The sequence below is a fragment of the Belonocnema kinseyi genome, chromosome 6, assembly GCF_010883055.1.
Source record: "Belonocnema kinseyi isolate 2016_QV_RU_SX_M_011 chromosome 6, B_treatae_v1, whole genome shotgun sequence".
Classification (NCBI taxonomy): Eukaryota; Metazoa; Arthropoda; class Insecta; order Hymenoptera; family Cynipidae; genus Belonocnema; species Belonocnema kinseyi.
The window spans coordinates 15,518,331-15,544,427 of NC_046662.1; the positions used below are offsets into that span (position 1 = coordinate 15,518,331).

General features: G+C 26.4%; 2 protein-coding genes across 2 annotated transcripts in view; both read right to left on the reverse strand.

The window, feature by feature from the left end:
- The window catches only part of LOC117174403, a 77,193-nt gene that overhangs the window by 40,730 nt on the left and 10,366 nt on the right, over window positions 1-26,097 (reverse strand). The window contains exons 3-4 of the mRNA XM_033363497.1: window positions 20,512-20,831; window positions 3,894-4,264 (exon numbers count right to left, since the gene is read on the reverse strand). Coding sequence (XP_033219388.1) covers window positions 3,894-4,264; window positions 20,512-20,831 — 691 coding nt within the window. The remainder of the gene's footprint in view (window positions 1-3,893; window positions 4,265-20,511; window positions 20,832-26,097) is intronic.
- LOC117174402 lies at window positions 7,344-15,996 on the reverse strand. Its single transcript, XM_033363496.1, has 2 exons — window positions 15,383-15,996; window positions 7,344-8,122 (listed from the first exon to the last, which is right to left on the reverse strand). Exons 1-2 carry the CDS (start codon window positions 15,713-15,715, stop codon window positions 7,571-7,573), a joined length of 885 nt encoding a protein of 294 aa, XP_033219387.1. The 5' UTR covers window positions 15,716-15,996; the 3' UTR covers window positions 7,344-7,570.

Genomic DNA, 26,097 nt, shown 5'->3' on the forward strand with positions numbered 1-26,097 from the left:
CTTGGAGGAGATTATGTTGAGAAATAAAAAAAAAAAATTCTTAAAAACGTTGTTTTTCTTGGTCAGGCCGGAAACTTATCAATCCACCCTCGTATATTAAATAATATTAAATCCATTTTCTCATTTATCATTCGTGTCATTGACTTGTTACCAAATGATTCCCTCAAACATTTTAATTACAATTACCACTACTTTTTAACAATGTTTCCTTCAAAACTTGAAATTATTAAGATTTTAAAGGTACAAAGATTCTTTACTTTGCAACTTAAGTTGTAGTCTTACATATTCTAATTATTATTATATTTATATTCAATATAATATATTTTTCATTAATTCTTCTGATCATGTATATGTTTTAAATATTGTTGTCATTGAGGACTTAAATATTATTAATTTTTTCATTAGCTACATTAATTATTTCAACAATAAATAATTTTGTTTAACTAGGACAAATAATAAAATCAATAATTTCAGCAAAATAAATCATAGAAATATGAATTTCGAACTGCTTTCAAAATGTATCTCATAATTAAATTTTATGCGGATTAAACTACATATTTACACGGCTCTTTCTTTTTGTTAATAATTAGTAATAGTTACTCTTATTTTTGCATGTATATTTTTTGTTTATTTGCAAACAGCATCATGTTTTTAATTATTTTTGCTTTTTCTTAATGCAATTCAATGAAAAAGACAGGCCTACTTTTTGTGGTGCCCTCTGTTGGCTTAGTTTGACCGACATTTCCCCTCCGGATCATAAGAAAACTACTACTACATACACATACACGGTCGAAGCAGGGGGCTGATGAGAACTAATGAAACTCATGATAAAGAGGTTAGGCCACGGTCTACTGCCAATTCTGACTTTTTTGATTTGATAGCTTTATTTGTTAAGGTTTATGTGACAAAAAAAATTATCCTGTTATAATATTTGGATTAAGAGTCAGTAGTACGTTGAAGGAAATTATTAACACTTTTTAAAATCGTACATATTTACGAATTGTTCAGTAAACATGACTACCTTTAAGAACTTTTTCAATGAATTCTTTATACATACTATGAATATATTTATTTTCGGAAGATTTGCGCTCTTGGATTTTACGAAAGCCTCCTTTGACATTTTTATATATATTTTTATTTGAGAATCACTAACACATGAGATGTGATTTTTGGAAAATATCGACCCCTTTAACGTCAAAGGGGCCCTCCAATCGACATCGTGATAGAAAATTCATATTTTAACATTAAATTAAAAACAGTAAACAATATATACAAAATATTTTATGGACGTTTTTAAAATTAGAATATTATATACTATAAGATCCATTTATCGGAAAAATTATATCCGACTTTGGAAACAACCCTATTATTCAGATTCAAGATTCTTCAATTCCAAATAAGATTGTTAAATTGTAAACGCTTTGAATTAGAAAAGATACAATTTCTACGTTTTCTAATGAAACTGTCAATTAAAAACAAATTGTTATCTGAAATTTTTAATTTGGAACGCTTTTAATTAGAAATAATACCATTTGGAAAAATTGTATTTCAAAGCTTTGCATATTTAAAATTCCTGAATATGTCTGAGCTAGAAAATAATTTATATTCAACTGCTGATACAACCTGAACAATAAAAATATTGTTAATAATCATAAATTCAAATTGGCCGTTCTAATCGACGAAATAAATTCCCTGTCATTTCCTGGTTCGCAAACCTTTTTCACGGTCAATGAAATTTAAAAAATGGAACACTAAAGCTAAAAAAAATTCCACTTGAGGTAATAAAACTGAACTGCAAATAAAAGCACTCAAAGTGGAACTGTTCAAATTTGAACTTTTAAAATTGAAATTTAAAAGTTTTTAATGTAAAACTGTTGTATTCAAATGGTCAATAATTTACGCGTATAAAATTAAAGGTGCTAACATTTTTCAATATAAAAAAATATCAATCCACGTTATGATTTTCAATGCTCTAAATTAAAAAATCAATCAATGAACTTTAAAATTTTCAAAATTATATAACTTTAAGTAATTTTAAGCTAGAAATATTAAATATTGAAAAAATGAAAAATTGTTAACTCAATACTTCTTAAATTAGAAATTCAATTATTTTCTTTTTAAATAATTTAAACATCCTTGGAAAGCTTCAACATTTTATTTCAAAATCTTGAGAAATCTAGAAGTTGTTATAAATTTTCTTTAAATTTAAAATTATTTTGGAAATTTTTTCAGAACTTCTAAATATCTGTCAAAATTCATTCATTTTTTTTACAATTTTCAGAAAATCCTGCAAATTTTAGAAAATTTCTTTGCAATTTGGATGTATAAATAACGATAGAACATTAATTATTTGCAAGCGAAATTTGAGTAATTTTAAGAGATATACAGAAGTTTTGAAAAGATTCAAACCTGATGTAAAACCTGAATTGATAGCCCAGTATCAAACAAAATGTGAATTTTCACAGATTTTAAACCAAAAAATTAAATTCTTTTTAAGAATTGTGAAAGGCTTCAAAAGAATAAAACCATTTTTTTAAGATTCATAGGAAAATTAAAAATAATATTTTATTTTGAAAAATTATTATAAGAGAATATTGAAAAAGTTTTTCAAAGATTTAAACAAAATTTTCAAAAAAGATTCTAGAAGATTTTAAGAAAACTTTCTAAAATTTTCATGATAATTTTTAATCTTTTTAAAACTCCTAAATATATCTGAGAATTACTCAGATTTTTTATACAAATAGTCATTTGTAAATTATACATCAAAATTTAAAAATTGTACTTACAAATTAAGCATTTTTCAAATAGAATAATTAAAACTGTAACGTTCAAAGTTTAAAGGCTCTTCGAAATTTTAACGATTCCAGGCTTTCTATGCCAAACAATTCAGTTAAAGATTCTTTACTTTTAAATATTTGTTTTCAATTTACCTGTCTTAAATAGAAATTCAAATATTGCTAAATATTCAATAATTAATCTGTTTTTAATTAAAAATTTCAAATTAAACGTGTTCAAAATTGAATATTTTAAACTGAAAGAATATTTTTAATTTAATAAAATACTTTAATTAAGAATATATTATTCTTAAGTTATTTTTAAAATGAAAATAGTTTATAAATTTTCAGTCACATGTTCACATTTGTTTAATGAATAAGACTTTCAAATTGAAACCGTTTAAGTTTTAACTTTAAAATCTAAACATTTTTAAATTTTGAACTGATTTAAAATCTTTTTGTCAAATCATGTTTGTTCACTTTTTATTACTTTAAGTACAGATAAATTAAAAAAATGTATTTATGTATTAAATAAAAATGTTGTTTATACCAAATTTTCAACATTAAAGGCTTTTATTTTTTCAAGTCTTGATAAAAACAGTTTAAAATTCTTTAAATTGAAAAAGTAAGCTTAAAAATAAAAAATTGGAATGGAAAAATGTTAAAGTAAAATATTTTGAATTACGCATTGTAAGCTAAATAATAGCATAATTGAAAGACATAACGAGTCAACAAATTATTTAAAAACTGTTAAAATCGAACGTGGACAGATTTTTCGTTAAAAATTCCTTTTAAAATTAAAAAATTGTTTAAATTCTTTTAAAATTATAAAATACAAATTCTTGTAAAATTCCAGGTAAAAAAATCACTGTCATTTCCCGTTCTTTTCCCGGTCTCAAAAAAACTCTCGGTTTTTCCGGATTTCCGGTCCAGCGGCCTCCCTGAAATTCTTAAATTCTCTCAAATTCTTTTAAATTCTGTCATATTCTCGGTTATATAACCTGAACCTAAATTCTCGAGAATTCAAGAACTCTATATCAGACTGCCCGATTTCATATGAAAACGGTCAAATATAGGTTGATTTTTTGGTTAAAAAATAAGGAATCAATTAAAATTCACCTTCTGTGCACATCAAATGTTCCTTGTTTCTGACAATGATCTTCGTTCTGTCCATCCATTTAATAAAAGGATTAAGCCTGCAAGAACATTCAAATGGATTCAACGAAAAATCCACCATCACAGATTGATTGTGTTTTGCAAAAGTGTCCAAAGTTCGAAGATCCCTTTCCATAACTTTGGTGAATTTGTTTCGTTGAAGGTCCAAAAATCGCAGATTGTGCAAACAAGAGAGGTTGAAGTGCAAGGCAGTCAAAGAATTGTCCCCCAGATGAAGATCCAACAGATTAGGAAGATCACAAAAGACATTGGAATCACGAAATTCGGAAATTTCGTTCTGCTCCAAATGCAGTTTGATCAATTTCGTCAAATCACTGAAAAGGAGATTCAAAATTAAAATTAGAATTTTTTTTATTCCTATTTTGAGGGACTATGTCAAAAAAAGAAGACTATTTTTAAAGTTAGATTTTTAATTTTCAAATTAAATATACAAAACTAGGTGCGTAATCTACGATTTATTTTAAATCACAGTTATAAGTTTCTCTATCGATTATTACAATAATTAAAAATATTCCATTTTTCGACGCCTCCATTCAATACCGCTCCACGTCTTTTGTAAATGAGACTGTAAAGGATTTTAAACATTTTAAGCGATTTTAAATTAATCGGGTACCAATAATACTAATCATAAGATTAATTATTAATTATTTATTAATTATTTTTTTATATTATACTATATTATTATTATAGTATTAAATAATTAAATTTTCTAAACCAAATATATCAATTTTTGAATTAATATTTGAATTTCATTCGAAACCAAAGGTGAAACAGTGTATTTCGTTAGTAAAAAATTAATTTTCAACCGATAATGACGAATTTCGAGCTAAAACATATAAATAAGGAAAACAAATTTTCGACTAAATCTTGAAGAAAAAGTAGGAATTTTTAAACCCAATAGATGAATTTGAACAAAAATTATGAATTTTGTATAAAAATAATAAATTAAAAAAAAATTGTTTGGACTTTGAACCAAAAAGATAAAACTTTTTACCCCAAAAACTAAATTTTTAACCAAATAGTTGAATTTTTAGCCATAATGATGAAAGCCCACCAAGGAGGATTATTTTTCTATCTAAAAGACACGAATTTTCAAGAAAACAAATAAATTTTCAGTCGCAGAAATAAATTTTAAACGAAAATGATGAATCTTTCAATGAACAAAATGAATTTTCAACCAAAATACTGAATTTTTAACTAAAAAGTTGAATTTCTAACCGAAAGGATGAATTCTCAGCCAAGAAGATGAATTGTCTACCAAAAAAAAGACTAAATTTCAACTAAAAAGATGAATTTTCAAAAACAAAAATTAATTTTCTACAAAAAAATTAACTTTTGACATAATACATTAATTTTCAATCAAAAAGTTAACTTTTTATCTGAAAAAGATAACTTTGAAACCAAAAATCGAATAGACTAAGATTAATTTTCTACCAAAAAAAAAGAATTTTCAAAAATTTCATTTCTCTCTTCTTCAAAAAATTTTGTACAAAAAAAGTTGAATTTTCAACTAAAAATAAAGTAAATATTATATTTCAAAGCAAAGGTGAAATACTCAATTTCTTTAGTAAAAAAATTAATTTTCAACCAATAATGACGAATTTTTAACGAAATAGTTCAATTTTAAACTAAAAAATTTTCTACTAAATCTTGAAAAAAATAGAAATTTTTAATCCAATAGATGATTTTTCAACTATAAAGATGAATTTTCTAACAAAAATATGAATTTTAACAAAAATGATTAATTTTGTCTACAAAAAAATGAATTTTTAAAAAAATTGTTTGAACTTTGAACCGAAAAGATAAACTTTTTACCAAAAGACAAATTTTTTAAAAATGTATGAATTTTTAACCCGAAAGATAAAGTTTATACCCCCAAAAAAAGACATTTTCAATAAAAATTATAAGTCTTTACCCTAAAAACTGAATTTTTAGGCAAATAGTTTACTTTTTAGCCATAAATATGAAAGTCGAAACAGAAGATCAATTTTCTACAAAAAAAAACAACTAATTTTGACCTAAAAAGATGAATTTTCTGCAAAAAAATTTATTTTTGATATAATACATTAATTTTCAATCAAATAGTTAACTTTTTATCTAAAAGAGATAACTTTGAAACCAAAAAACGAATAGACTAAGAAGATTAATTTTCTACAAAATGCATGAATTTTTAACCAAATAGATAAATTTTCAACAAAAAAAGGATTCATTTTCAACCAAAATATTGAATTTTTAACTAAAAAGTTAAATTTCTAACCGAAGCGATGAATTTTCAGCCAAGAAGATGAATTTTCTACCAAAAAAAATCACTAAGTTTTAACTAAAAAGATGAATTTTCAAAAACGAAAATTAATGTTCTACAAAAGAATTAACTTTTGACATAATACATTAATTTGCAATTAAATAGATAACTTTTTATCTGAAAAAAAACTTTAAAACTCAAAATCGAATAGACTAAGAAGATTAATTTTATATCAAAAACAGATGAATTATCAAATAAAAAAATTAATTTTCAACCATAAAAATTATTTTTCTACAAAATTCATGAATTTTTAATCACATAGATAAATTTTCAACTAAAAAATGATAAATCTTTAACCGAAATGGAACATGGTAATTTTTATCTATGGAAATTATTTTCAACCATCTTGCAAAAAATTTTCAACAAAATAGATTCATTTTTTAAAAAACAAAAGATAATTTTTATGAAAAAAATTAATTTTCCAGGAAATAGTTGAATTTGAAACTTAAGAAATAAATTTTTAATCAAGAATATTAATGTTCCACCAAAAAAAAGACGAATTTTCAACTAAATATGTATACGAATTTACAAAAAAAAAATAGTTGAATCTTTAAAATTTCAATTTTAAATCAAACATGAAATAGTTAAACATTCAGTGAAAAAAATGTTTGATACAAACAAGATGAATTTTTAACACAATAAATTAATTTTTAACCAAAGAAATGCATTTTTAATAAAAATGATTAATCTTTCACCTAAAAAAATAATTAAAAAATAATTATTCCAATAATTAAATTTAAATTCAAACAAAAATATTTTGCAATCAAACAAGGAACGAATTTTCAACCAAATATTGTAACCGAGAAGATTAATTTTCTACCAAAAAGCACTAATTTTAACAAAATACAAGAATGATTAAAAAAAGATATATTTCGGGTTTCAATCGTGAACAAAACTACCAATTTTTACCGACGTTTCGAGAAAATTTTCAATTGAGAAAATTATTTTTTAACTCAAAAAATAAATTTTCAACTAACAAGATTAATTTTCTCCCAAAAAAAGAAGAGTTTTCATAAAAGTGCCAGAATTTTCAACTAACAAAAATTACTTTTAAACTCACAATGAAATAATTTTCTCTCTCAATATTACTATTTTCATAAATTTCATACCGTTTTCAAATGGTTATATTTTATGTTATCTTTTTCATTTTATTTTTTCAAAATTTCAAATTTATTGTAAAATATGGTTTGAAAATCACGCGGCTTTCATTACTTCTGGTTGCGGTTTAATCATAGCCAATCAAAACAGTGGGACGTTTGGACCAAACCGCTAAACGAAACGTCGAGCGGTATGAAAAGGAGGCGTTTTATAACTAAACTTATTCAAATTTAGGTCCTAAATATTCCCTATTGGCGAAATCTTCGACAAAATTCATGGGCAAATTTTCACTCGAATTAGTTCTTTGGTTCGAAGCTCGAATTATCCTCAAACGAGTCTCTGTAATCAGCTGATGAATTTGAGCCTCGAGTTCCAATGCATTTTCAATAGGCAAACGTTGCAGCTGTATGGCAACGTATTTTCCAAAAACATCAAATTCGTTCTCATCCCGATTTTGTGAAGAGTCTGGAGATCTCACAACTTCCGAAACTCTTGAATCTTCCTCGACGACTTTTCTTCTTTTTTGGGGAATATCTTCTGGAGGATGAGCTTGCGATTGAGCTTGAGACTGCGACTGAGGATGTTTCGCGAAGTTCGCGACTTCTATGTTTGATCTAGTTTGTGATATTTGACATGATATTTGAGATAAATTATTAGAAGGGGGAGCCGAAACTGGTATGTAGATATTTTCTTGAATTTCATAGGGTTCCCCGTCGTCTGAGTCTTCCAAATGGGCCAGGGTGTCGAGTCTTATTGCTTCCAACTTTTCCAGCTGAAAAATATTTTAAAAGATATCAAGTCACGAGAAGAAGAAGTGACGCCAAATGTTACAGGTATCAAATTACTCGTCATTGAAAATGAAAATGAGCATCGCTTTTCGTTCCTTGAAAATTTCAAAAAATTTCAAAAATGTACTCATATTTAGGGGTTGAGAAGAACCCAGGAAAATTAAAAAATTGAAAATACCACTAATTATACAATCATTTTTCACATCAACCTCTTATCAATAAAGAAAATACGTGATTTTAGTTTCATAAGGTTTATTTTATACAAAAAGCACAATGAAAAATTATTTTAAAATTAGTGGTATTTCCTATTTTTTAATTTTTTGGGGGTCTTCTCAACCCCTAAATAGGGGTAATTTTTGGAAATTAAAAAAAACGAAAAGCGATGCTCACTTTGGCTTTTAATGACGAGTAATTTGATACCTGTAACATATTTTTATGTTTTTTCTCCAGGTCGTTAGCGAGGTCCAAAAAATAAGCGAAAAAATAGCCTATTTTGGCGTCACTCTTGAAATTTAAGACTTGAAAAATAAAAAATTTAATCTCTATAACAAAAGAGAGTAGAGTGAAAATTATTCGCAAATTATATCAGAAAATGTGTAACTTATTAGTGAGGGGTGAATCAAAAACAAAAATATAGAAATCGAAATTGGAACTATGTGAGAGTGGCCGCAAGACTTGATTTTCTAAATTCTTAGACTAATTTTTCATTTGCCCTGGATATTAATATTTAAACACAAGATTCGAACCTTGAAACATTTTTAATATACACCTCGGGTGTAAAACACCCAAAAAAAAGTTTTCGCTCCAATTAAGTGTACTAAATGCAAAAAAATTGAATATGTGTGGCCATCTGGCATTTATTGGGTTCACTCACTAACAGGAAAGTATGCTAACATGGATCGTCAAGCGTTAGTGGTTGATTTGCAGCCTCCACAGTTGACCTGTCAAAAGCGTGGGGTCTTGTACACCCCTTGTGCCAGTAGTGTGTGAAAAAGTGTCTATAAAGGAAAATTTTTGCCTTTTAAATTGTTTATTTTTGACTTATTATTAATGTGAGTACACTATTTAATGTGAAAAAAAAATTTTTCTCAATATTTTACAGTGTTCTTTACATTTACAGTTGGCTAATAATCTACGGCCATGTACCGCTCAGGTCTCTGCACCACGTGTGCCTGCATCGATGAATAATTTTTCAATGTAATAAGATTTTTGAACATTTGTATTAATCACTTTTAAATATTTTTCACTTGTAACACATTTTTTTCATGCATTTTTATAAACGAAAATTGGTTTAAATATGAAAAAATATAGTCCTCATTTTTACCAAAAAACTACGTATTCATATCTGGAAATAAATACCTTTTTTTGGAAGCTAAAATATTGCAGTAATTTTTTTCTGAAATCATAGTATTTAAAGAGTATGCGAATTATTATATTTATTTTATATTTAAAAAATATTTATAAAACCAGTTGAACTTTTGAAAAGACATGTTAAACTATATCCTATACAATTTTTGTTTGAAAATATGCAGTACAGGCTTCACAAGACACGTTTAAACACGTGGGGTCTATAACACCCCTGGTGTCAGTAATTTGTGGCGTGCGTTTTCTCTACACGTGTGTGGCAGAAGTTTCCAACTTTCTCTAAACATAATAAAACTTTAAGTTCAGCTGCTGTCGCTTCAGCCCTTCATTTATGGTCAACTAAGCTAATCCGCTTGTTTTCGAGAAAACTCACGTTCGTCCCTTGACGATCGCATTAGGTCCCAGTGACACTTTCCCTCGGACTTCGTGGGAGGGACTTACCCTTTCTCTACGATTTTCCGAGTGGAAGTTTCCTTCACTGGTTGTTTGTATCAACCTTTCAGTTTATCCTGAATAAATCATTACTTTGTTTATCCACGAATAAGCGTTACCTCAACCAACATTATTTCACCCTCTAACCTTCCACAAATTTAATTATTTTGAGGTTTGTCAATTGTGGGTTAAAATTAAAATAATTCAATTCATAGCGTCTCAAAAGAATTCAAGTTAAATTTCAAAGACTTCAAGTGAATTTTAAAACATTTTTAAAATACAAAAAATACCATTGATTTCCATAATTTTGAAGTTAATTTAGAGGAATTTGAGGGAAATAAGATAACTTCGACAAAATTAAAGATGAATTTAAAAAAATCAAGTAAATTGAAAATCATTTTAAAATGTGAAAACTCAATTAAATTCAGTAAGTTTAAAATGAGTTTTAAAAAACCAAGTAAATGAAACAAATACTTTTAAAAAAATAATTGTATAGATTTGAATGAATTTAGGAAAATTCAACTAAAATCAAGAAAATCAATAGAATTTCAAAGAATTCAAACAAATTTAAAAGAATTCATGATAAATTTATAAGAATGCACGGTGAATTAGAAATAAATACAAGTCAGTTGCAAAAAATCCTTTAAAATCATTAAATTTTTGTAATTTCTTGAAAATGCCTTAGAATATGTAAAATACCCTAAAATATTAAAAACACTTTAAAATCGCATGAAATTACTGAAAGCAATAAAAAATTTCTTGAAATCCTTTAAAATTCCCTAAACCCTTTCACATCCTTTAAAATCTTTTGAAATACCTCGAAGCTTTTAGAAGATCTTAAGAACGCCTTGAAATATTTTTAAATACCACCAAGTATTTCAAATCCTTTAGAATCTCATTAAGCCCTGAAATATATTTAATCCTTTGCAATAATATGAAATCTCTTGCAATTTATTAAATCTCGTGAAAATTTCTTGGGATTTTAAAAATATCCCGCGATATTTCAAATCCTTTGAAATCCCATAAAATTATTGAAATGAATTGAAAATTCCTTGGAATCTTTTAAAATACCCTAAAATATTTCAAATCCTTAAACTAAAATCCCATTAAATTACTGAAATCAATCGAAAATTCCTTGGAATATTTTTAACTAACCTAATATATTTTAAATCCTTTACAATTTTATATCAATCCCTTGTAAATTTTTAAAGCTCGTGAAAATTTCCTGAAATTAAAAAAATTACCCTAAAATATTTCAAATATTTTGAAATCCGTTCACATTAGTGAAATAAATGAAAAATGCATTGGAATCTTTTAAAATATCCTCAAATATTTCTTGGAGTTTTTAAAAATACCGTTAAACATTCCAAATACTTTGAAATCCGTTAAAATTGTTGAAAGAAATGGAAAATTCCTTGGACTTCTTCTAAATTCCCTCAAGTATTTCCAATACTTAAATTAAAATCCCATTAAATTACTGAAATCAATTGAAAATTCCTTGAAATATTTTTAAATACCCTAAGATATTTCAAATCCTTCACAATCTTATGAAATTTTTTTGCGATTCATCAAAACTCGTAAAAATTTCTTGGGATTTTTAAAAATAACATAAAATATTTCAGATACCATATTTTGAAAATCTTTAAAATTTTTAAAAGCTCGTGAAAATTTCATGTGCTTGAAGTTCTGAACGTTCAAATGAACGAATTTTTTTACTGATGACTTTGTAAATTATAAAAATAGCTCAAATGTTTGTTAATATGTATTGTAAATAATATATTAACTAAAGCAAAATTATAATGCATTTTTTATTATAGTTGGAGCAATATTTGTAGATAAAATATGACTGGAAAAAAATATTTCGTTCATTTGAACGTTCAGAACTTTAGGTACATGAAAATTTCTTGAAAATTTTTAAAATACCCTAAATATTTCAAATACTCTTAAATTTTTTGAAATACCTTACAAATCCTTTAAAACCCTTTTAATTTATTGAAAAATATGAGAAATTTCATGAAAACTTTTAAAATAGCTTAAAGCTGTTGAAAATCTTTAAAAATACTTTGAAAGTTTAAAGTCTAAGAAAATTCAATTAAAATTGTTTAAAATCCTTAAAAAATTTCTTAAAAATTTTAAAAATACCCTTAAATCTTGAAACTACTTTGGAATTCCTTCAAATTATTGAAATATATAAAATCATATATTAAAAAGCTTTCGGACGTAAAACAAATTTCGTAATATGGAAGCGCGATCTGAAAAAAATAGAAAAAAAATAATTTTTTTATCTGTTCATACCTTCTGTTCTCTTTTAAAAGTTAAAAATGAAACATTTTTAATATCAGAAAAAATTTCCTATTAATCCAAAAACAATGGCGAAATTGTCATATGTACAGTTTTTCTAGTGAACAATAATAAAAGATTATAAATGCAAAAGAATGTAGTACCTAATTTATACATTTTCAAAAAATTCGAAATTGGGCAAAAAATTTGTATTCAGTTGCTAATTTTTTATTTTATATTCAGTACTAAAAATTGAAAATATAAGAAATTCTCTATATTCTTAAGCTAATAGTACTTTTTTTTTTAATTTTCAAAGAAAAAAACAAAATAGAAGACTAGAAGATGCGATTCATTTTGGAAAGCAGGCCATCTTTTTGTTTTTTGGTTGCATAGACTTTTTAATTTTTTCCTAATATATTTTTAGTAGCTCAAAGTCATAAGATGTTATATGAATCTTTAGCTGTAAAAAAGCTTTAAATACTTGAAAAAATTCTTTCGTTATTTTCTTCTAAAAATTATTACCTTCGGTCTATTCAAATATTCATTAACATTGATTCATCAATTTTTAATTATTTAAAGAAATGGAATTTGTTAAAATAATTTGTTTAAATTCTTTTTTCTTACTATAAAAATTATTACTATTTCTTTAGTGAAATATGCATCAACATCAGTTAATTAATTTTAATTCTGTTTAAAAAATTCCAATAGTTCAAATAATAAATTATTATTTATTTTCAACTAATAATCAAGGTTGTATATTAATTAATTTTAAATTTACATCTTACCTTCACTGCAATTTAAATTTTGCATGTTTTAAAACTTAAAAATATAAATTATTACTAAGGTTTCATAAGTTCGCTTTTTTTTCTGATATAATCTTAGTCTATATTGTCTATTACTGTTTGTCGCGAGATAATGTTGTTTTGCTGTCTGGAAACTTTTTCCGATATTGTTTAACCAAATGCGGATGTTCAGAAAAAATTTAAACAAATGGAATTAGTTTAAACAATTCAAAATTAAAGAAAAAAGGTTGCTAAATATTCCGACAAAGAAATAGTAATATTTTTTTATTAATGAATTGAATTTTCGAAAAAAAATATTCAAAAAATTCCGTTTGTTTAAATAATTCAAAAGTAATAAACCAATGTTAGTAAATTTTCCAATACACAAATAGTAATAATTTTTCGAAAAGAAAAAACGAACTTTCGAATAAAAATTGATTTAAACAAATAAGATTTTCGAGATGTCTGATAACTACAATTTTTTTTTTAAATTGGCATACAGGAAAATTTAAAAACTAAAGAAATAAGAATTTTTTAAATCAAATTGATGCACGTCTTCAACAATGGAACGAATAAAACGTTCCAAAATATAAAATTCCCGACACTATAAAATTATCGAAAATGAAAATTTCCAAAATAGAAAATCATCGAACTTAAACAATTCAAAAAATTGATTTTTAATCAATCATATTTATTCATTCAAAATAAATAATAAAAGGTTTTGAAAATTTTTTGTTTGAATGTTTAATATATTTTTTTTGTAAATAATGTTTGAATTTAAAATAACAATAACTGAAAAAAAAATTATCAATGCAAACGAACAATATAAGAACAAGATTTTTATTGAAAGAGAAATAATTAATATAAATTACTGTGCAAATTTTGCAAAAAATCACTTGCATTAGGAACTTAAAAAAAAAGTTGAATAATTTTAAGAAATACATTGAACATTTAAAAAAATGTCTGGCATCAATATATTTAACTGAATAATAATACTGATTAAAAACAATTATTTAAATTGTTTATAAATTCGGTAATTTTATAGTGTCAGATATTTTATAATTCGAAAATTTTCAAAAAGATTCAAAAGTAATTTATAACTTAAAAAGCTCAACATATTTTTAAACAAAATACATATTTTTGAAGATTTTGAAAAAAAAGTATATCAAAAGATTTTTAAGAGTTTTGAAAGGTCTCAGGAGAATAAAACATCGTTCTTAAAATTTCTGGGAAAATTTTTAATGATTTTTTATTTTGAAAAATTAATTTTAAGAGAAAATTTAAAAATATTTCGAAACATTTCAAAAGATTTCTAAAATTGTCAAAAAAGAAACCGGAAACTTTTAAGTCAATTTTTTTTTTGATTTCGGGAATTTTATTTTACGGGGAAAAAATTTTGATAAAAATATTTGATTATTTTATTTTTAATAAATAAATAATATTTAACGAACAACAATTCCTAGAATTGTTTAAATTCGGAGATCTTATAATCCGCGAATTTTCTAGTTAGGACATTTTATAATTTAGCAATTTTCTGCCGGGAATTCTATTATTCGGGAATTTTCAAATGATTGATTTTTATATTTCAGGTATTTTATATTTTCGAGAATTTTATTCTTCAGGAATTTTAATATTTGATTATTGATTTTTTAATAAGTAAATAATATTTAATAAACAACCATTTCTTTCATGGTTTAAATCGTTTAAATCGGGAATTTTCTAGCAAGGATATTTTATAATTTAACAATTTTCTGTCGGGAATTTTATTTTTGGGAATTTTTTACTCGACACCATTTATTGTCATTTTAATTTCAAACAATATTAAAAGAAAACTTTAAACGTGAAAAAATTCTTTGATACAAATATTTGATTATTGTATTTTTAATAACTAAATAATATTTAAGAAATAACCCTTTCTTTCATTGTTTAAATTCAGGAATCGTATAATTCAGGAATTTTCCAATTCGATATTTTTATATTTCAGCAATTATTTTATAATTTGGAGAATTTTATTATTCAGGAATTTTAGTGTATTTTATTTTTTGGCATTTTTCAGTCGCCCCCCAATTATTGTCGTTCAAAATTCAAACAATAATTTTTTTAAACTTTATATGAAACATGAAAAAAAATTTCTTCTTTTTTCAGATTTTTCAGTTATCATATTTTATATTTCAGGGCATTTTCTAATTCGGGTTTTAACCATTTCGGGAAATTTCTATTTCGAATATTTTCTTTTTCGAAATGTTTACAGTTGTCTCATTCCAATTTCGATTTCCACAATTTTTTTCAAGCCACCCCACTAAATCAGTATACGAGCAGGATATATTTTTTAAATTTATTGTAATAGATTTATGACTCAATAAAAAATATCAAAAATTGTCTTACCCCTTCGGCACTAATTCCAGTTTCACTCGACTTCTTCAAAAAGCGATCAGCGATCGGAAACCAAAGTAATTTTGGTAAATACTCCTGCTTGCAATTAAATGCGCTCTTCATCTTATACACCTCGTCATTATAAGTGTTTCTGATATTTTTAATTTTTGTTTTAAATGCCTTAATATCACAATGAATATTCAAAATATTTTGAAGGCACTGTTCCGCAAAAAGTCTGTCTTGCCGATTTTTGTAAGAAGGATGACTCGCATCCCACAAACACGGGTACTTTTCGTATTCTTGTAGAAAACGAACGATGAAATTCGTTGACCATTTACAAGCCATGCTTCTTTTTTCTCAATTTATATCATGACAGTAATAAATAACTAGCTATTTTTCACTTTTTGAAAAACACACTTTATGTTAATGATAATTATTTGTAATTACTATATGTACACTTTTCACAGTCACTTTTAGTCTTCAGTTATTAAATCTTACAGTCATTAACTGTAATCAAAGTCGCAACCTTCACCGATAAGGTATTTATGAAAGAGAGACGACTGTAAATTAAATTCCAAACACTTTCACTGTAATATTTCTCAAGAAGCACTGGGTTGGGAACTGTTAGATATGGCTGAAACTGCAAAACTAGAATGCAAGAGTGCTCTCCAGTGTTGCCAAGCCGTGGGAGGGACGTGTTTCCCCACTTCAAATTTTTACTGTGGAAACTGTAACAGCGAGCGTAAAGTGTACTCGGCATTCTAGAGGAATTTTTACAATTCCCTGAACCACGGCTTGTGTAATAAAAATAGATTTTCATCGCGCATTTCAAATTTTATTTATATGAGCGAGACGAGATTTTTTCAGATCGAGTTCGCATCTAGATTATTTGTGGGTCTATGCCCAATTGCTCATGCGTTTTACATTGGCCATGAAATTCATGAAATTAGAGGAACCTAGATGGAAACTCAATGAATAAAAATATTTTTTACATTTTTAAAAATCCTAACTAAACAAAATTTACAACTCAAAAATCCCAAAGAATAAATTCCCTGACATTGTAAAATTCACGAATTATAAAATTCCCGAATGGTAAAATTTTCGAATTTGAAACTTCCAGAACAATACAATTTTCGGGACTGAAACATCCAGAAAAATAAAATTCCCGATATTGTAAAATTCTTGAATTGTAAAATTCCCAAATAATTAAAATCCCAAAAAGGAAAATTCTCGAATAGTTTATAATATTAGCGAATTGGAAAATTCCCAAATAAGAAAATTCTCGACAGTTTCTAATATTGCCGAACTTTGGAATTTCCGACAGAAAATTGCCGAAATATAAAATATCCGAATATAAACAATTATATTTTTTTGTTATAAATTGAATTTATTTATTAAAATATCAATACTAAAATATTTTTATAAGAAAAATGATTTTTTACGTTTAAAAGGCCTAACATTATTTTTAAAATTTAAAATAACAATAATTACAAAAAAAATTCATTCAAAAAAATTTGTTTTCAGTTATTGTTATTTATATTTTAAATAATAATTTTAGCTTTTTTTTAGAAATTGAAACATTAAAAATCATCTTTTTATCAAAATATTTGATTATTGTATTTTTAATAATAATCTTTTACAAAATTTAACCTTTGAAATTGAGGAATTTTCTAGTTCACATATTTTATAATTTAGCAGCATTCTGTAGGGAATTTTATTATTCGGGAACTTTCTAATTCGATAATATTATAAGCTCTTTGGGAATTTTATTATTAGGGAATTTCGTAATCCGATAATTTTATAAACTCTTTGGAAATTTGACAATTTAGGAATTTTATTATTCGGAATTGTTTGGGAATTTTCCAATTCAGGAATTTTACAGGGTCAGCAATTTTATTTTTCGCGATTTTTAAGACTTCCCAGAAATCATATTACTCAGGAATTTTCCAATTTGGCAATATTATAAAATGTTCAGAATTTATATAATTCAGGAATTTTTTTATTCAGGAAGGTTCCAATTCGGGAATTTTATTATTGGAAAATTTTATGATTTAGAAATTTTATTATTCGGAAATTTTCCAATTTCGGAACTTCAGTGTTGGAAATTTTACTTTTCGGAATTTTTGAGTCATCCCGAGAATTTTATTATTCGGGAATTTTCAAATTGGGCAATATTATAAACTGAACGGAAATTTTATTATTCGGGAATGTTTCAATCCGGAAATTTTATTATTCGGAAATTTTATTATTTGGGTATTTTCAAATTCAGAAATTAGACAGTGTCGGGAATCTAATTTCTTGGAATTCATTAGTCATCCCGAAAATTGTATTATTCGCCAATATTCAAATTAGGCAATATTATAAACTGTTCCGGAATTTTATTATTTAAAAATTTTATTATTTGGAAATTTTAATATTCGGTAATATCATAACCATTCGGAAATTTAATTATTCGGGAATTTGCCAATTCGGCAATATTATACACTGTTCGGGAATTTTCTTATTCGGAAATGTGCCAATTACTAGAAAATTTAAGAATAATAACATCATCCAGAGCTTATAATATTACCGAATATTAAAATTCCCGAATAATAACATTCCCGGCAAAACAATGATAAAATATTTTTAGCAAATAATTTTTTTAATGTTAAGAGTTTTTTATTATTAATTGAATTCAAAACAACAATGATTCTGTAAAAATTGTATAAAAAAATAAAATTTCAAAATACGTGCCTTAAACGAAAAAAATTACTCCCTAAATTTTCTCCGAAACTAATAAAATTTCACAACAACCTTATTGGCAGAATTCAATATTTGGAACTCATTTATCTCGAAAATTAATTTCTGAAATTCTGGAATATTATAATTCGGATATTTTATAATTCGGCGATTTACTGGGATAAGTGAAAATTCAGAAAAAAATTATCCGAATAAGAAAATTCCCGAATTTAAAGAATTAAAAAAAATTTATTTGTAAAATTAATTAATTCATTTAAATCGAAATTACATTACAATTAAATTAATTTCATTATTTTATTTGTTGGAGTTCTTCAGTAGGCACGAAAATTTTGCGATTTTGAATGTTTTAAGATAGTGACATTTTTTCAGATTTGAGGGAAAATTTAAATGATTATTTTGTTTCGAAAAATTAATCTAAAGAAAATATTAAAACTGATTTATAGAGATTTCAAATTATTTCCCAAAATTTTGGAAAAGAAGTTAGACGTTTTGAAAACAAAATTTTGCAATTTTGCAAGTCCATAAAATTATAGAAAAAATTCGAAAAAGTTTAAGAGATACAGTTAAATCTGGATTTATTTCCACGGTCAGCCTCAAAATTGACATTAAAACCAGGTTTGACTGTATTTAGAGATTTCAAAAGAATACAAAGATAATTTTATTTAAAACAAAATGTAGATTTTTAAAGATTTTGAACCAAAAATTTAGAAGCTTCTTAAGAATTTTGAAATTTTTTTTAGAGAATAAAATAATTTGCTTACGATCTCTCAGAATTTTTTTAAAATTTTTTTATTTTACATTTATTTTAAGAATATATGTACATTCCCAAATATTTTCAAAATTAAAAAATCTATTTGACTTTTCTCGAGCACCATGGGAAAATTGTATTTATATAACCTTACAGCAAATCGAAACAGAAAATTAAAAAATAAATAATTATTCGAAATTTTTATTTAGTATTAAAATTATTTTTCCTTTTAAATGATTAATTTATTATTATATTTTGAATGATGTTTTATTTTGAAAAATTAATTTTAAGAGAAAATTTAAATATATTTCAAATAATTTCAAGAGATTTCCAAAATTATCAAAAAAGAATCCGGAAACTTTTAAGGCAATTTTTGTTTAATATGTAGAATTTTTGGAAAATTTAATGAAAATTCAAGTATTTAATAAAGGTATATCTGGACAAATTCAGGAAAAATTCGAGTTAGTTTGAAAGATAATGAAGAATTATTTTTAAATTTGGCAAGAATTTCATAAAAATTATATTTATATAACCATAATCCAGAATTCAACTTTGTGTGTGTTTATTTTTGTTTAAATAATCAACTATTGATATTTGTTGTTGAGATTTCATCTTTTTGTTTATAAGAAATCCTTCGTCAAAAGTTAAAATACTTTATTAAAATTTTATTTTCTTGGTTGAAAATTCGTCTTTGTGGTTTAAAATGTAACTATTTCGTTTCAAAATCGTCTTTTTTGTATATGACTAATCTGCTTGTTAGAAAATATATCTGTTTTGTTGAAAATTTAACTATTTGGTTGAAAATGACATTTTTTGTTGAAATTTTGATTTGAAATATCTGAAATCTTCAAAAGTCTGTTTAGATTTTCTCAAGATTCTTGGGAAAATTATACTTATATTAGCTTTAAAAAAGTAAACTTAACCAATTACTAGTTAATTGAAATTGGTATTTCTTTGAGCAATCAGTTTTAAAAATTACAATCCTAGTCATTATTATTAAAATTGAAAAACATTGTACTACTACAAAAAAATATTCATTTTTATGATAAAAAGTGTTATTTGTTCATGAAATAAATAAAAATATTTATAATACCAGGAAAAGCTAAGCAGTGTTAAGGGCATCGCCATTTCCAGCGGCGGACTGGGCTACGCCCTCCATTAAGATGGAATGGAATTTTGAAAATATAAATAGCTCTTCATATAATTTTTTATAGAATCTTTCTAGAAATACCTGCTCTTAAAAAAAATTAATTTTGGGTGCGCTGAAATTATTAGACGAGTGCCTAGCAAAATGTGCGTGGGTTAGCGGTCACCCCGCATACCCACTCCGCAACTGAAAATTAATTATATTGTTACACGCACATGTAGATCCATATATTTTTTCAAACAATAGTTATTAATCTGAATTATACTCCTGCATAAAAAATGTACAGTAGTTAGTAAATTTGATGCCTCCAGTCTATACCGCCCCACGGCGCTTTTAGGCATTGTACAGCACCATGTCGCGTTTGGGCGGTGTACAGCTCTCCGTCGCGATTTGTAGCTGTGTAACTCCAGGTCCTGTGATTGCACACAGGACCACACAGGTATACCGCCTAAATGTGACGTTGGCGGTATGGAATGGAGTCGTCGAATTTTGTAAATTCTTGATTACCTGTTGACAAATATATCATGAAGAGTAGCTGCCATATCCCTCGGATTCGGAGAATCTTCAAAAGCATCAGTAAGATGAAGTTCTTCAAGGGAGATGAAGTTAGAAAAAAGTCGAGGGTGACTTCTTGTAGGGTCCAAAGAAATTTGATTGAAATCCAAAATTAGCCTCCTTACATTCTTAACGTGGTGATATGATTTCCCCCTAATTTCTTTTATATGGTTATTCGACATGTCTATCACTTGTAAATCTGGGAATGCATCCAGAGTTCCAAAGATATTCGATGGAAGACTGTCAAGATAATTTCCCGTAAAAATTAACACCTATAATTAATAAAATTTGTTACTAAGAATATTCTTTTTTTAAGTTTAATAATTTGCAAATAAGACTAGAGAGTGTCCATTAATTGCGTATGTTTTTTGGGTGGAGGGGGATTTGGGGAGCCCAAAACATTTCATATGTAAATTTTCCTATTCTAATGATTAAAAAAAAAATGCTAATTGAAATCCGTTTTGGCTGTTAAAATTACTTTCTACACTATTATTTATACATGCATACATTCAATAACGCTTCACATCGCATTAGGCGGAGTACAGCGATCAAACTCTAGGGAGAGTACACCGCCTAAACGCTACGTGGAGCGGTATGGAGTGGAGGCGTCGAAATAGAGACACACCTTTGATAAATTCTCGTAGAATCCCTGAAAATTGTGTAAATCCCCTAAAATTATCTAAATTATATAAAAACGCCTTTAAATCTTTTGAAATTCCGTTTAATCGTTTAAAATCTTACGAAAATCTGTAAAATTCGTAAATAAACTTTAGGATCTTTTGAAATCACCTAAAATCGTTTCAAATCTTTTGAAATCCCTTAAAAACTGTGAAAAGCCCTTTAAATTTTATGCGATACCGTGAAATCTTTTAAAAGCTCTACAAATTTGTTAATATACTTAGAAGTCCATAGAATATTTCGAAATATTATGGGTTCCCTTGAAATCTTTGAAATCCCATTAAAATTTATTTAAATCTTTTTAATCCGTGGGAATCTTGCCAAATCTCTTGAAATCCCTAAAAATATTTTAAAATCCATTCCAATTTTTTCATAGTCATACAATTTTCTCGAACTTCCTTAAAATTCTTACGATATTTGGAAATACTTTTAGATTCGGTTTGATCTTTTCAAATCTTTCAAAATCCTCTTAAATCCACGGGTAAAATTTCAAATCTCATAAAATCCTTAAAAAACTCTTGAAAATGCTTAAAATCCATTAAAATTTTTTAATAGTCATGGAAATACCTTGAAATCCATTTAAATTTAATACAATATTCTAAAATTCTTTAAAAAGTGGGGCAATCTTTTGATATCTTATGAAATCCTTTGAAATCCGTGGATAAACTTTGAAATATTTTGAAATCTCATTAAATCCTTTAAAATCTTTTGGAATCCCTTTAAAATTCATTCAATTCTTTATTTTGATCCAGGGGAATCTTGCCAAATCTCTTGAAATCACTTAAAATATTTTAAAATCAATACAAAATTTTAAATAGCCACACAAATTCCTCAAACTTCCTTTAAATTCTTATAAGATTTAGAAATACTTTAAAATACCGTTTAATTTTTTGAAATCTTACTAAATCCGTAGATAAACTTTGAAATTTTTGAAATCACATATTATCTTTTAAAATCACTTGAAATACTTTAAAACTGTGGAAATCCCTTAAAGTTCTTTGCGACACCGTAAAATCTTTCCGAATCTCTTGAAATCTCTTAAAATATTGTAAAATCCATTAAAATCTTTTAAAAATCATAATAATTCCTTGAAATTCCTTAATATTTTTTTAATAAGATTTGTAAATATATTTTAGTGTCTCTTGAAATCCCTGAAGATCCTTCGGAATCTTTGCAAATCTTTTCAAGGTCCTTTTAAACCTATTGAAAACCCTAAAAATCCCCCGAAATCCCTTAAAAACTGTAGAAAATCCTGAAAAATCTTAGAGGTTCCGTGAAATCTTCTGAAATCCTTTAAATTACTTTAAATTACTTGACTCGCTTAAGATCTTCAAAATCAACCTAAACATTTTTAAAATCCATGAAAATCCATTAAAATCTCTTAAAATCGATTGAAATCCTTTAAATTCCGTGAATTATGTCAAAATATTATTTGATCCGTTTTGAACCCTTAAAATATGTTAAAATCCATTAACACCCATGAAAATCCTTCATAATATTCGGAAATCCTTTGAAATTCTGTTTAATTTTTTGAAATCTTACGAAATCCTCTAAAACCGTTGATAAACTTTGGAATCATTTGCAATTCCTTAAAATTCTTAGAAATCTCTGCAAATATTGTGGAGTCCTCTTAAATTTTAAATTCCTTAAATTTTTTTAGACTACGTTAAAGTCTTGAAATTCTTAAAACTGTTGAAAATCTTCAAAATGCCATAAAAATCACTTTAAAATCTATGAAATCCGTAGAACTCCCTTAAAACGTCTAAAAAACGGTTTGAATCCTTGACATTCCGTGAAATATTTCGAAATGACACGGATTTTTCATGAAACCTTGAAAACTTCTACAAAATCTATTGAGTTTTTTCTTAATCCGTGGAATTCTTTCTAAATCTCTTGAAATCCCTTTAAAACGATTGAGCTACCTGGAAATCCCACGAAATCGTTTAAGAACTGTTAAAAATAGTTCAAATTCTTCGAGATTCCGTAAAATATTTTGAAAACATTAAAATTGCTTGAAATACCTTAAGATATTTTAAGATCCAAAAAATATTTTAAAAGCCATAAAAATTCCTTGAAAAATTACTTTAACTCGTTTATATCATTTGAAAGTCATTTGAAACTCCTTTGAAATAAATACAGTGAAACTCTTCAATAGCGCCGTATTTGGGGGTGACGGTAAGTGGAAATTAACTCATTATAGCCCGCTCCGCTTTTGTTTGTTCACGCCTGAGTGCTCGCCTGAGCGACAACCGCAGAGACATTGCGCACCCCGCGTATTATCTGTTACACCTACCTGCGGCGCGACCTTAATTCTCAGAAGGGCTTTAAAAGGGAGGGCTATTGAAGGGTTTCACTGTATCTCAAATCCCTTAAAATCTCTTGAAATCCCTTTAAAACGATTGAGCGTTCTGGAACCCCTCGAAATAATTTAAGAACTATGGAAGATCGTTAAAACTCTTCGAGATTCCATAAAATCATTTGAAATCTTTAAAATCGCTTGAAATTCCTTAACATTTTTTTAAAATCCCATAAAATCTTTTAAAGTCTTTTAAAAGCCATAAACATTCCTTGCAATCCCTTAAAATATTTTATAATATTTGGAAATCCTTTGAAATTCCGTTGAAATAAATATTTTTAAATCTCTTAAAATTTCTTGAAATCACTTTAAAATGATTGAGCTTCCTGCAAATCCCTTGAAATCCTTTAAAAACGGTGGAGAATCGTTCAAATTGTTGGAGATTCCGTTAGATCTTTTGAAATCCTTAAAATCGCTTGAAATCTTCAAAATTCCATAAAAATCCCTGAAAATCCATGAATCACGAGATAACTTCAAATCTTTGAAACCCTTTTTGAAATTTCTAGAAATCTTTGAAATCTGTTGGAATATTTCCAAATCGCTTAAAATCCCTTAAAACATTTTACAAACCTATAAAATATATTTAAAAATCTATTAAAATCTTCTTAAAGCCATCAAATTCCTTAAAATCCTATTAAAATTGTGGAAGTCTCTTAAAATTCTTTGAGACTCCCTGAAATCTTTTGAAGTCATTTAAATTGCTTGTAATCTTCAAAATTCCCTTTAAAAATCCTTAAAATCTGAAGAAATCCCTTAAAAATCTCACAAAATCGGTTAAAATCCTTGAAATTCCGTAAAATATTTCGAAATATTACGAGATAACTTCAAATCTTTGAAAAACGTTTAAATATCATTTATATTTTTTAAGCCGTCGGAGTCTTTCCGAATTTCGTGAAATCTCTTAAAATTTTAAAAATCAAATTAAAATCCCCTGTGATCCGTGAAAACTCATGGTAACACTTTAGTATTTCTTAAGATATTTTAATATCTTTCGAAAACCCGTAAATTGTTTTGAAACATTAAGAAATCTCTTAAAATACCTTGAAATCCCTCAAAATCTTTTGTAATACCCTACAACTTTTGTAATCCTAGAAATCGCTTGTATTCTTATAAAATCCCTAAAACGCTTTGGAGATCTCGTTAAATTCTGTAACATCTTCGTAATTATTTGAAACACTTCTATTTCCTTGAAATACAGTGAAACTCAACTATAGCGCCGATTTTGGGGCTGACGGTGGGTGGGAACTAACTTATTATAGCCCGCTCCACTTTTGTTTGTTTTCGCCTGACTTCTCGCTTGAGTGGAAACCGCAGACCCCGCGCACCCCACGCAGCACCTTTACACCTACCTGTGGCGCGGCATCGATTCTCGGATTGCTATAGAAGGGAGTGCTATTGAAGGGTTTCGCTGTAACTTGAAGTCCCTTGGAATCTATGTAAATCCTTGCTAATCACTCGAAATCATTCAAATCATTTAAAATCTCCTTTACTTTGAAAATACTTGATATAATATATATGTAGGCGTCTGCGATAAATCCGGATTAATTCCCGGCATTTTAGTCCAAAATAACCCTCTAAATTAAAATACGAGTCACGGGGGCATTTTTGAAGTTGGAAAATAAGAACACATGTTACATTTCTTCTTCAGTCATGAAATATTCCTACTCCGGATTACTTTCTGGATATGAGTATAATCCCAATAAATTTATTGTAGGTCCCAGGATCATCCCCCACTCAAAATCAAAAATAAAATTTTTGACTTCAACTGAGAAAACTCTAAATATCTGCGAAAATAGAATCAGCCTTGGCCCTTTTCATGCGGACGCCCACGTATCTTTAGTGAATATATAAAATATTACGTAGGAATCGGGGAGGGGGGGGGCTAACATTTCAAAAATAATCCTTTCGTAATTAATGGACATTCCCATAAAAGATCCATTAATATCGTATCGACGTCTAATTCCATACCGTTCCACGCCTCGTTTAGGCGGTGTACCGCGCTATGTCACGTTTAGGTTCTGTATTAGGGTGGCTCAAAAACGTTTTTTTTTAGAGGGCAACGATTCCCCCAATTTCATTTCAAATCCGAAAAAAAATGGAATTTGTTTAAATAATTCTTTTTGAAAACTCGTTTTTTCCTTAAAAATGATTACTATTGGCCTAGTGGAATATTTATTAACATTAGTTCATTCATTTTCAATTATTTAAATAAATGGAATTTGTTTAAATAATTTCATTTCGATTTTTTTAAAATAAAAATTATTACTTTGGGCCTAGTGGAATATTTATCAGAAATAATTAATTACTGATTAATAATTAATTTAATAATAATTAATTTATCATCAATATTTAAGTAATCATTTTTGTTAAAAAAATTTTTTTAATAAAATTAATCAAACAATGTTGATAAATATTCCACTGAAGAAATATTATTAATTTTTAATAAAAAAAATAGACTAATAGAACACTGTATTCTCATCTTTTTTTATCTAAAATTCTTAATA